The sequence below is a fragment of the Salvelinus alpinus genome, chromosome 8 (assembly GCF_045679555.1).
Source record: "Salvelinus alpinus chromosome 8, SLU_Salpinus.1, whole genome shotgun sequence".
Lineage (NCBI taxonomy): Eukaryota > Metazoa > Chordata > Actinopteri > Salmoniformes > Salmonidae > Salvelinus > Salvelinus alpinus.
This window is the reverse complement of record NC_092093.1, coordinates 62,112,953-62,126,150: the sequence shown is the minus strand read 5'-3', so window position 1 is coordinate 62,126,150 and position 13,198 is coordinate 62,112,953. Positions and strand designations below refer to the sequence as shown.

The 13,198-nt window shown below is 50.2% G+C and overlaps 1 protein-coding gene across 3 annotated transcripts in view; it reads left to right on the top strand.

Annotated features, from left to right (window-relative positions):
- LOC139583396 (ras-responsive element-binding protein 1-like) overlaps window positions 1–12,614 on the top strand; it is a 67,404-nt gene extending 54,790 nt beyond the window's left edge. For 2 of the 3 annotated variants that reach the window (XM_071414435.1, XM_071414438.1), the window contains 5 exons: window positions 3,859–4,048; window positions 4,218–6,942; window positions 7,220–7,411; window positions 7,506–8,279; window positions 9,060–12,614. In XM_071414435.1, the coding sequence (XP_071270536.1) occupies window positions 3,859–4,048; window positions 4,218–6,942; window positions 7,220–7,411; window positions 7,506–8,279; window positions 9,060–9,754 (4,576 nt within the window). In that variant the 3' untranslated portion in view covers window positions 9,755–12,614. The remainder of the gene's footprint in view (window positions 1–3,858; window positions 4,049–4,217; window positions 6,943–7,219; window positions 7,412–7,505; window positions 8,280–9,059) is intronic. The other variant, XM_071414436.1, reaches the window with a different exon arrangement.
- The last annotated feature ends 584 nt before the right edge of the window (window positions 12,615–13,198 follow it).

Here is a 13,198-nt window from a genome sequence, read left to right as displayed (position 1 = left end):
TTAGTTTGCAATTACAGAGATCATACGTTTCCTGTAGTTCTTGACCAGGTTTGCACACACTGCAGCAGGGATTTTGGCCCACTCCTCCATACAGACCTTCTCCAGATCCTTCAGGTTTCGGGGCTGTCGCTGGGCAATACGGACTTTCGGCTCCCTCCAAAGATTTTCTATTGGGTTCAGGTCTGGAGACTGGCTAGGCCACTCCAGGACCTTGAGATGCTTCTTACGGAGCCACTCCTTAGTTGCCCTGGCTGTGTGTTTCGGGTCGTTGTCATGCTGGAAGACCCAGCCACGACCCATCTTCAATGCTCTTACTGAGGGAAGGAGGTTGTTGGTCAAGATCTCGCGATACATGGCCTCATCCATCCTCCCCTCAATACGGTGCAGTCGTCCTGTCCCCTTTGCAGAAAAGCATCCCCAAAGAATGATGTTTCCACCTCCATGCTTCACGGTTGGGATGGTGTTCTTGGGGTTGTACTCATCCTTCTATTCCTCCAAACACGGCGAGTGGAGTTTAGAGCAAAAAGCTCTATTTTTGTCTCATCAGACCACATGACCTTCTCCCATTCCTCCTCTGGATCATCCAGATGGTCATTGGCAAACTTCAGACGGGCCTGGACATGCGCTGGCTTGAGCAGGGGGACCTTGCGTGCGCTGCAGGATTTTAATCCATGACGGCGTAGTGTGTTACTAATGGTTTTCTTTGAGACTTTGGTCCCAGCTCTCTTCAGGTCATTGACCAGGTCCTGCCGTGTAGTTCTGGGCTGATCCCTCACATTCCTCATGATCATTGATGCCCCACGAGGTGAGATCTTGCATGGAGCCCCAGACCGAGGGTGATTGACCGTCATCTTGAACTTCTTCCATTTTCTAATAATTGTGCCAACAGTTGTTGCCTTCTCACCAAGCTGCTTGGCTATTGTCCTGTAGCCCATCCCAGCCTTGTACAGGTCTACAATTTATCCCTGATGTCCTTACACAGCTCTCTGGTCTTGGCCATTGTGGAGAGGTTGGAGTCTGTTTGATTGAGTGTGTGAACAGGTGTCTTTTATACAGGTAACGAGTTCAAACAGGTGCAGTTAATACAGGTAATGAGTGGAGAACAGGAGGGCTTCTTAAAGAAAAACTAACAGGTCTGTGAGAGCCGGAATTCTTACTGGTTGGTAGGTGATCAAATACTTATGTCATGCAATAAAATGCAAATTAATTACTTAAAAATCATACAATGTGATTTTCTGGATTTTTGTTTTAGATTCCGTCTCTCACAGTTGAAGTGTACCTATGATAAAAATGACAGACCTCTACATGCTTTGTAAGTAGGAAAACCTGCAAAATCGGCAGTGTATCAAATACTTGTTCTCCCCACTGTACATACATACATACATACATACATACATACATACATACACACACACACACACACACACACACACACACACACACACACACACACACACACACACACACACACACACACACACACACACACACACACACACACACACACACACACACACACACACACACACACACACACACACAGGAAATACATTGATGGCATAAATGCAGTACAAGTCTCAACACGTAGCTGATATGTCACAGTGTTAATACATTGAAACTCTACATGACCAGAAGTATGTGGGCACCTGCTTGTCCAACATCTCATTCCAAAATCATGGACATTAATATGGAGTTGGTCCCCCTTTCCACTACATGTTGGAACATTGCTGGGGGGACTTCCATTCAGCCACAAGAGCATTAGTGAGGTTGGGCACTGATGTTGGGCGATTCTGGATCGCAGTCAGCTTTCCAATTCATCCCAAAGGTGTTCGATGGGGTTGTCAAGGAGGGAGCAGGGATGGAGGAGTGAGGGTGGGGGGTGGTTTAATGAGTCACAGAGGGGAAGCGTCTGGTCGTGGTCAGCTCGACAACGGAAGGGGGGAGTGGCTCCGTTTCCATGAAGGCATCACAATCTCCAGATCACCATAGCGACTCCTGCACCAGATCACCAACTGCAACCGCAACTTGGGTTGAATGGCTAGCCACTCATAACTCACACATAGGAATGTATTTATCTGAACTGAAAAGAAGACAGATGCAGCCTTTCTGTAGTTGAGTTGGGCAGCAATCTCTTTATTGTAGGAAATGCTGCAAATGTAGCCCTAATCCCAGTTAATCACAAGAGTTGAGACGGCCAGTTAAGAGGATATGGCTGCACTGGCTGGCTTGGGTACCTCTTTGTACACGGTTTCTAAGAAGCTGAGAAACGACGCATTCGGCTTGCAGCGACACGCACGCATGCACGTGCGCACACACAGACACACACACACACACACACACACACACACACACACACACACACACACACACACACACACACACACACACACACACACACACACACACACACACACACACACACACACACACACACACACACACACACACACACACACCATGTAGTGGCAGCGCCTCCATTCCAGTGGAGGAGGGTAATTCTCTGGGCTTGAGCCAACCTCTGTGCTATTAGACGGCTCTTGCAGACCTGTGTGAGAGACAGAAAACACACACACACACACACTTTCCCACAGATGTACACACACACACACACACACACACACGATTTTCTCACACACAGGCACCCACAATGAACGTGTACACAGGTTACCCACCACACACCCACAGTAGCAGGCAGGTGTGAAACCACGGAAGGGATGAGGGGTAAAAGTCTCATTCTTCAGTAAAAGTCTAAAAAGTATTTGGTTTAAAATATACTTAAGTATCGAAAGTAAAAGTATAATGGGATGAAGTGGGATGAGGGGGGCTGGGTAAGTGGGATGAGGGGGGCTGGATGAGTGGGATGGGGGAGTGGAGCTGGGTGAGTGGGATGGGGGAGGGGGGAGTGGGATGAGGGGGGTGAGTCTAGGCAGGGATGAAGGTGGGCCATGAGGCGCTCAGACACATTTGGTCCTTCCTTATGTGTGTGTGTCTCTGTATACACGTTCTGATAAAGCTGTGTGTAATCCCCTTGGACACCTCGCCACACGGTGGCCGATAAGAGAGCTGGCCGTGGGAGACTATAGTGGATAAATATACCCCCGAAGGGCCTTATTGCTATTATAAACTGGTTACCAACGTAATTAGAGCAGTAAAAATACATGTTTTGTCATACCTGTGGTATAAGGGCTGATATACCACGGCTAATTAATATATTTAATATATTAATAATATTTAATATTTAATCATTAATATAGTGGATATGGATAAAGTAATCCTTCTAACCCCCCCCCCTTAAAAGAGTTAGATGCACTATTGTAAAGTGGTTGTTCCACTGGATATCATAAGGTGAATGCACCAATTTGTAAGTCGCTCTGGATAAGAGCGTCTGCTAAATGACTTAAATGTAAATGTAAATGAGACACTGAGCAGCTGTCCCTCTCAGCGTCTAACGAGGCCCGACCCAGCACTGCCACAGGCCACGCTGGGAGTTATCCACACAAACAATTTGATTTATAAAGTGTGTTTCTTGCACCAGACTACAACGCAGCACTACAAGAGTAAAAGTACAGTAAAAACAACAACAACACATTAGCCGTGGTATATCAGCCCTTATACCACAGGTATGACAAAACATGTATTTTTACTGCTCTAATTACGTTGGTAACCAGTTTATAATAGCAATAAGGCCCTTCGGGGGTTGTGGTATATGGCCAATATACCATGGCTAAGGCCTGTATCCAGGCACTCCGCATTGCATCATGTGTAAGAACAGCCCTTAGCCGTGCTATGTTGGCCATATAGCACACCCCCTCGGGCCTTATTGCTTAAATACATCATCTTTCTATGTCTTGTCTCTAGGTGTGACCTGTGCTGCCTCTCCTTCCGGACCCACCGCGGCCTGCTGCGGCACAACGCTGGCATCCACAAGCAGCTGCCCACGGACCCCGGCGGACGACCCTTCATCCAGAACAACCCCTCCATCCCCTCTGGCTTCAACGACCTGGCCTTCATTGACTTCTCCTGCCACAAGTTTCCCCACATCGCCCAGGTCAGAGGAGAAATGATGGACAGAATAATGTTGCTAATGCTCACAATGCTACTGATACTGATACATTATTATGGTTATGAAACTGATACTGGTGGTATGTTGGTCATCTATCACAGGAGATCTCAGTCTGCTCTTCCACACTCTAACCCCCTGTCTGTCTCTCCAACAGGTCTGGTGTGAGACCAACCTCCGCCGGTGCACCAGCAAGTTCCACCGCTTCGTGTGTGAAGCCTGCGACAAAGGATTCCCCTTGCTCTCGGCCCTGGTCCTGCACAAGACCACCATTCATCAGCAGCAGCCGTCACCCACAGAGGGCGCCCAGGAGCCCCCAGCGGCCCAGGAGAAGCCGGCAACCCCGGCCCCTCAGCAGGCCAGCTTCCTGGAGACCCTGGGTCTGCAGCACATCTCCCAGGTCAAGCTTCAGCCTTCGGAGGATGAGGTCCGGCAAGCCCAGCTGGACAGCATCCGGGTCATACAGGTTGAGCCTCTGGCCTCCACCCTGCCACAGGAGGTGGATTCCGCGGCTGCGGGATCCCTCGGCGGCCTGGGGTTGGTGGCGGCCTCGTCCCTGCAGGGCCTGTCCCAGAGGGAGGCCCTCAGCCTGCTCTCCCTGCAGCCCTTCCCCACAGGTTTCCTCTTCCGCCCAGGTGGTGGTACTGCGGTCAAACCTGTGTGTGGCGAGGCTGGCCTGATGGAGCTGGCTGACATCCAGCAGATCCTGAAGGTGACCTCGACCGCCCCCGGTCAGATGTGCCTCCTGCCGTCCCTGGCCAAGGCTCCCCACTGGGGAGTGTCCGGCCAGGGCCAGGCGGCCGGCTGCAAGCACATGCCCCCACTGAAGCCAAAGCCCATGGTGGCACCACGCTCCAGCCTGGCTGCCTCCACGCTGCCGCCGCTCCAGAGCACCCAGCAGGCCTCCCTGGGCTGCATCAGCCCCAGCCTGCCCCCGCCGGCCAGCCAGCTGCTCAATATGCCCCAAGAGTCTTCGTCATCGTCCTCCTCTTCCTCGGGCAGCCAAGCCTCCCTGGAGAAGATGCAGATGGAGGCGGACTTCATGGGCGACGCCCATATGCCCAACGACTCGACAGAGCTGCAAATCAAACAAGAGGAGGGCCAGGCGGCCGGAGGGAAGAAGGGGGCAGGGGGTTCCAACCGCGGCGGCGTCAAGGCCTCCTACCCCTGCCGCTTTTGCGATCAGGTGTTTGTTTACTCCGGGGTGCTGCAGGCGCACATGCGCTTCCACCTGGGCATCCTGCCGCACCAGTGCAACATCTGCGACTACGTGGCGCCCGACAAGGCCACCCTTATCCGCCACCTGCGCACGCACAGCGGCGAGCGCCCCTACGTTTGCCGCGTCTGCCACTACCCTTTCACCGTCAAGGCCAACTGCGAGCGCCACCTGCGCAAGAAGCACATGAAGAACACAAGGAAAGAGATCGAGAAGAACATCAAGTACGTCTCGTCGACCACCACCCAGGATCCCTTGGAGCTGGCCTCCGCTGGCGACACCGCCTGCCGTTTCTGTGGTGAGGATCTAAAGAGCTACCGGGCTCTCCAGATCCACCTACGCACCCACAACGGCTGCCAGCGCAAGCCCTTTGAGTGCCGGCGGTGCGGGGCGGCTTTCCTGGCCAAGAGGAACTGCATCCACCACATGCTCAAGCAGCACCCCGAGGTGCAGGAGCGGGAGATCGAGGAGCACATTGCCACCCTTCTCCCCGCCATCACAGCCACCACCTCCAGGGCCAGCTCCAGCAGCCCTCTGGCTCTCAACGGCCTTACGCCCACCCCCAGTGCCACCGTGCAGCCGGTCAAGGTGGAGGATTTCAGCATCTACTCCTCCTCCGGTGACTTGGATCAGCCATTGGACTTCTCCAACAAGAGCCGCAGGGGGGGTGGGACCAGCAGCAGTTCAGGAAGCCTAGCCGGTTCTCCTGGGATCAAACTGGAGACGGTCAGCCTGGTAGCCTACGACAGCTCCATGGAACCTATTGACCTGTCCATCCCCAAGAACCCCAACAAGAGGCTGAAGAGAGACGCCACCGCTGTTGACCCGATGGGCGTGGAGCGCCGAGAGATCAAAAAGGAGCTGCCCTTCCCCAGCGTACTGGACCACCTCCCCTCAGCCCTTCAGCTGGACAAGAGCTATGAGGAGAATCTGAAGACCCCCCAGGCTGGCTCTTACCAGCTCCCCCCAGTGACCATCTCCCCGCTTCTCATTAGTACCCCTACTGCCACAGGCCGGGCGCTCCGTCTCAAGCCCCTGCTGCCCAAACCGACCTCTTCTTCCTCCTCCCTGAAAGAGCTTCCCCCTCTGGCTTCCATCGCCCAGATCATCTCCTCCGTCTCAACGGCTCCAGATTTGCTCAAGAGGGAGCCCACGCCGGATAACAAGGCTGGCGCCGGCCTCAACGGCCTCCAGACAGAACCGGAGCGTTTAGTTGGGGGCTACAACAGCTCTGAAGCCTCGATGGAAGAGCTCCCCCTAGAGGGCTCGTCCAGAAAGCGCACTAGGAAGAAGCCAGCGAGCCAGGCCAAGACTATAGCACCTGCCCGTGTGCCCACGCCCGAGCAGAACACAGACAGCGGCATGGACCTGGAGTCCAGTGGGGAGTTTGCCAGCGTGGAGAAGATGCTAGCCACCACCGACGCTAACAAGTTCAGCACCTACCTGCGGACGGGTGCGGTGGAGCTTGGAAGGAGGGACGAGGGGAGACAGAGCCAGGGAGAGGAGAAAGAGGAGAAAGAGTCGCCTCCTCAGCCTGTGCCGCCCCAGTCCAAAGGAGGGAAGAAGAATGCCTACTCCAACTCGGTGCAGAAGATGATCTGTCCCTTCTGCCCCCGGGTCTTCCCCTGGGCCAGCTCCCTGCAGAGGCACATGCTCACACACACTGGTAAGCTATATGGAAACAGACACAGATGGGATAACTCCCTAAATACCCAACACACAGTAATGTTGAAATACTGCGTAAATAGCCTGGTTGAAACAATGCAAGGATACCTGAAAGATACTGTTCAGTAATGTAGAAAAACGTATATTTTATACAACAATTTACAAGATGGTTCTTAATTTGACAGGTTTTCTAAAGGGTCTAACTGCTTGCATTTAGCATATTTACAACTTCCTGTGGGTCCACAACATGTCCCTAATACTTCTAATGTGACGTTCAGTCTTCTCTAATGTGCTGTCGGCTACAGGTCAGAAGCCCTTCCCCTGTCCCAAATGTGACGCCTTCTTCTCCACCAAGTCCAACTGTGAGCGCCACCTGCTGCGCAAGCATGGCGTGACCAACCACTCGCTGCGCCGCAACGGCCAAATGTCCAAGAACAAGGATGGCGACGAGGGTTCACACGACAGCGCAGGTAAGAAACTGTACTGTAATGTACGATCTGATCTATAGGTTACCATTCTGTACCTATCTGTAATTTGGCGGTTAATTTTGTGTGTGTGTTCCAGAGAGCTCTGAGAATGAGCAGACTGCAGGAGAGGCTCTGGACCTGAGCAGCATGGACCCCGATCAAAAAAGCTCTGCATCCGAGTCGCCCAGCGCGGACCAAACACCAGACACTGCTGAGCTGCTGCTAGGGGAGATGGAACCGCAACCCAACAACAACATTGAAAATGACGACAACGACGATTCGCAGAGCAACAAGAGCTTGGACCTCAACTTTGCCAGCAAGCTCATCGACTTCAAGTTCTCGTCAGAAGGCCAGCAGCCCCAGACCTCCCTGGTTGGAGATAAGGTGGTGGCGGTGGCCGAGCCAGATAGAGTGACGGCCACCCAGCAGCAGGACCAAGAGCCCTCCAAGTACACCTGCAAGAGCTGCAAGAAAAACTTCCGTTATGCCGCCACCCTGGCTCGCCACGAGAAGGCACACTTGTGTGAGACTGCACCCCCCGAAGAGGCTTGTGGAACAGAGGAGACTGGGCCTGCCCCAGAGGATCTCCCCAACACTACTACAACCACCGCCGAGGAGGAGGATCAGGAGGAGGGAGAGAAGGAGGCTCCGGAAAGCGAGGGAGTGGGCAGCGTGATGGACAGTGGTTCAGAGGAGGAGGAGAAGAAGGAGGAGAGAAGTGACGAGGAGGGGGCAGCAGAACCAAAGAATGAAGGAGAGGCAGGCAGAGGGTCGGGGAGCAAGGCGGACAAGAGGAAGAAGATCTGTAACGTGTGCAGCAAACGCTTCTGGTCACTGCAGGATCTGACAAGACACATGCGTTCGCACACAGGTACTAGTTGATACCAGGGGGCAACTTTGGTTTTAAAAGTCGGGGGGGGGTCTAACGCATTGCAGTGCTAGAGGCATCACTACAGACCTGGGTTCGATCCCAGGCTGTATCACAACCGGCTGTGATCGAGAGTCCCATAGGGCGGTGCATAATTAGCCCAGCTTCGTCCCGGTTGGGGATGGTTTGGCCGGGGGGATTTTACTTGGCTCATCGCCCTCTAGTGACTCCTTGTGGCAAACCGGGCACCTGCAGGCTGACCTCGGTCGTCAGTTGAAAGGCGTTTCCTCCGACACATTGGTGCGTCTGTCTTCCGGGTTAAGCGGGCAGGTGTTAAGAAGCGCGGTTTGGCAGGTCATGTTTCTCCTGACTCGACCTTAGCCTCTCGAGCCCGTTGGGGAGTTGCAGCGATGAGACAAGATCAAAATTGGGGAGAAAAAGGGGGTAAAAAAAAAAAAGTGGGGGGCATATATATATATGTATATATTTTATATATATATATTTATTTTTTTATCCAGTCAGATAAACACTCCAAAAGCCTACTGGACCGCTCAGAGGCGTCTGCGTAGTCATAAAGTACACCGTTGCATCGTTTTGTATCACATTCCAATGATAAAACTGAGGGAGATGATGACATGTCCTCCCGTCACAAGTTGTGGCCCTGGTTGATACTCTCAGCTATTTCTTGATGCATTTATTGTTGCTTTACCTTCTTTAAAGATATGTTTTACCTGACCCTGTTCTGCTGTAAATAATTATGTACATGTTTATATTTTTCTTCAGGTGAGAGGCCCTACAAGTGCCAGACGTGCGAGCGCACCTTCACCCTGAAGCACAGCCTGGTGAGGCACCAGCGGATCCACCTGAAGCCACGGGGCAGCGAGGGGGCAGATGGAGCTGATGCCAACGGGGCAGAGGCCCCGGCCGGAGACTCAGCTAGTGAGGAGGGAGAGTGCACCCCCACCAGCACCTGCCCCCCTTCAGAAAACGAGAGCGAAGGCACCGGAGGGGCCAGGGAGGAGGGAGGCGAGGGAACTGAGAAAGAGGCCCCTCTGCCAGGCCCCACATCCCTGGCCCAGTCCCTGTCCACCACTGAACCAGCCCAGTCAGAGTCAGCTACAGAGGCCATAGCTGAGCCGCTCGTTGAGCCAGTCTCGGAAGCAGTCTCTGAATCAGTTCCTGACCCATCTGTAGAACAAACCTCAGACGGACCCTCTGAAACAGATGTAGAACTAGACGCTGAGGTATCAGGCTCTGAAATGGCTAGAGAAACAGATGGCAATGCAGCCACTCAAACGCCAACAGAAACCCCCAAAGAATCTTCCACAGAGTCCCCAGCCCCACAGCCCACTACCCCAGAGAAAGACCCCGATGGCCCCTCGGAAGGCTTCATCCAAGGCCTACTGGAGATCCACACCAAGCCTTCCCTGGAGCACATCCTTCCCGCTGGCGAGGCTCCCTTGGTGGACGTTGAGTGAGGGAGGCACCCTCCTTCCTACCCCCAGTCTCTGGTTCTCTTTATGCAGTGGACCGCTGTATGTGCCGCAGTGCCATAAGATAGAAGTACTCCTAAAGAATGCAAGACGATGAAATCAAGAAGAAACACCTTGTTTCTAAGTGCCTTACTACTTCTATTTTGTTAGTTTTTTTGCTATATCTTTATCTACATTTATCTACCGAGGATCTAATTTTTTATAGCGTTTTATGATGATTACATAATTGTTTTTGGATTCTATGAGATGAACTTTGAATAAGCAATAAATGAAATCAAATTTACCATGACCGATTTATATTAAATGATCAAGTGTGTGACAGACAAAAGTAACTGTTATTGTATATTTAAACCACAGTCGTACCTTAAAGACAATGCTGAGACTGAGAAAAGACTTGAGTAAGTTCACCAGCGGTGGGGATAAAGTCACGTATGTAACTGGAAACACAGCTATAGCAGATACCTGTCAGGCTGTCACAAAGGTGCCCTGAAAAAAGACTGTCGTTCTCTCCCCTTCAACTTGATTTACTCTCTCTCTCTCTCTCATGATCCCTGATAACCAACATCTACAGTCTCTGTTTGTATTGAGAATACATGAATGAACTGTGACATGATTTGGTGTTAGGAGGCAAATCAAAGAAAACAGACCTGACAATGGATAGCGTACCATATCTGAGATCTATGCTGTTGCGTTCCCCTAGGCTCTCTTTATCTTGCCATGATATGGGCAATATTTGCCTGAAACGTGTGTTTTTTCCCCGAAATCATTCTCATTTTATTTCATGTGCGTTGACCATGTTGCGTGTGGGAGTGTTGTGTGTGTGTGTGTGTGTTATTCGTTCAGGAGAGGTTGGGGGATATAAGGAGTTTGAGGAAATTTACTTTTCCAGAACAAAAGGGCTTGATATGTGTACCCCCCCATATCTCTCACTGTCACTTTCTAGCGTTCCTAGAAACTTGTACTGTGTCTGTACTACCACCAGTGTGTCCGGCTTGTGTTGTGTCCACCTCCCCCTTAGTGGCAACTAATTTCCTTGCCGCTACTTTAGACGTCTTCCAAAACCAACCGTCACTGTGTTCTTAAAGGCCTACCTGTGGTTCTGGGTTATTTTGATGCAGAACCTCACCTCGTGCTCTAGGTGGAACACTACTCTGTTTGGTCTACTTGAACTGTTGTAGCCCTGCTGCCTCCCATTCAGGCAGCCACCTTCCACCACGCCACTCGCCCCCCCTTCCACCCTCAAGAGAATATTTTCCGAGGTGGGACTCAAATGTCAATCATGTCACCTTGCGGGGTTGAATTTTGTCTAAATGTATGTGTTTTTTCTTCTTTTCTTCTCATTTTATATTTAAAAAAACCTCAGAAGCAAACAAATCAAACCTCATGGCGCGGTAAGACGCAGCATCGGCTGGCTGGAGGCTGACGGACCGAGAGCAGAGAGCACTGGACTAGTCAGCCTCTGCCAGGCAACTGCCCAAATGGCACTAACAAATTAAAAACAAACCTAGTACGACAATAAACAGCTAAGCAATCAGAGAGAATGAACTGAAGTGAATTTCTGAGCTGTGTTTGGAACTTGAACGTAACACAGAGTATTAAGTGGAGGGGAGAGGAGGGGGTGCGGCGCATTGACAGGTGGCGAGGCAAGTACTCCATGCAGAAAGAAGTCTGCTCTCTAGTGGCCGTACCACAGTAGCTCCCCCATCCCAATCCTGCTCTCAGGCACTGGGAAAGTATTGTCAGAATAGAATGCAAAATGCAATTGTGTTCTAAAAACACTGTGTTAAGGGACTCACTCAGCTTATCTCATTATACCTTCGACCCTGTGTGGGTGTATGATTATGAGTCCAATGAGAATGCACATGGACTGTTTTTATTGTATTTATTTGGAAATCCGGTGAGGGGTGAATAGATGTGACTTGAGGAGAAGCCATGTATTATTACCACATTGATGCTGCAGAGAATACCGGATTCAAATCCACAAAATGGTCGCCCAGCATCGGCCCGGGACTTCTATTAGCAATAATCACTTTTGATTTGAAAGCTTTATGTAGACCTTTGTATTTGTTTATAGACTGTGTGGATCTATTTTTGTTTTGTTATTTTTAGTTTGGCTAAGATTTTTTTTCTCTTCTCAGATATATAAATACGTATAAAACTGTGAAATTCATTGTGTTTCAGATAATGGGTGAGTTTTAGGCTTGTTTTGCATGTAACCCTAATTTGTTCAATTATGGATGATTAATTTTTTTCTCTCCATCTCGCTCTCAGGGTCTTTATAAAATGCATATTCAATACTTCATTTTCCTGAGTTGCAAGATGTTCTTACAAGTTCTTTTTTTACGATTAAAACTGTCAATCACTACATTTAGCACTTGACTGTGAACTGCAATCAGCAGAACAGAGAAAATGAACTTGTGCTAAACATCCTCGTGGTTGAGAGCGTGCTGTCAGCAGGATTCTTTTTTAATACTATACCCATTATTTTTGGTCTGCTTTTGATTTGATTATACATTTTTACCCCCTCCCTCAAATTGCAGTCACCTCTCGTTTCAACCTCTCTCATTTGAAGAGGAAATCAAATCGTGACTCTGTAAAAACCAATGAAAGTGGCTGTGTCACTGTCTGACGTTCTGACCCTTTGTGGAAGGGAACTTTGTGTCGCTGCTACGGCCACACCAGAACTCACCTCATAAATGGGCCTGGATCAGAACCTTCAACGTTAGCTACACTGCTCCCCTCCCTCCTGGTATTACAGTGCTTCAGAATCAGAAATGTAAGCTGTTCTGTGTCGAAAAAATTAAAGCAATAAAGATATATTAAGGAAAGGTGTGAATCAAACTGGTCTGGTAGTGTCTTTTATTGTCTGGCACAAACCTGCATTGATCACCTGTACTTTGAATTCTGTTTTACACTATGTATGGCCCTGTACACACAGTTTGTACAACACATTTGACACAACAGTTGTGATACAACAGAGTTTGTCTTTACAAAAATGTTTACACAGCTGTTTTGGAGACACACTGATTGTGTTAAAGTTCTTGTGCAGACAAACCCTCGGTTGTAGCGCAAAAATATCTGTTGAATCACAACCATTGAGTCCAATATGTGTAGATCAGTTGTGCAACCTGAGCATGGAAGTGGCCTCAAGGTTCAAACTGAGCCAAGCCCGAGCTATGCTGGGCTGCCCTGGTTATATGTCCACCATAGCTGCTGGAAAGCGTGAACAATGTGAAAAGAAAATATCCAAGCCAGCATATTACACTTCGGGGCAACCCTATCCTATACACTTTGAATCAATCAAGCATGTGTCTTGTAATCCATGAATGTAGGGTGCAAAGTGAACATACTCAAAATTCACCCATGTCCACGTGGTGGCCCTTTTTTTAAAACTATGATTTGACTGTTAATGTGTAATGTTCCTTTTGA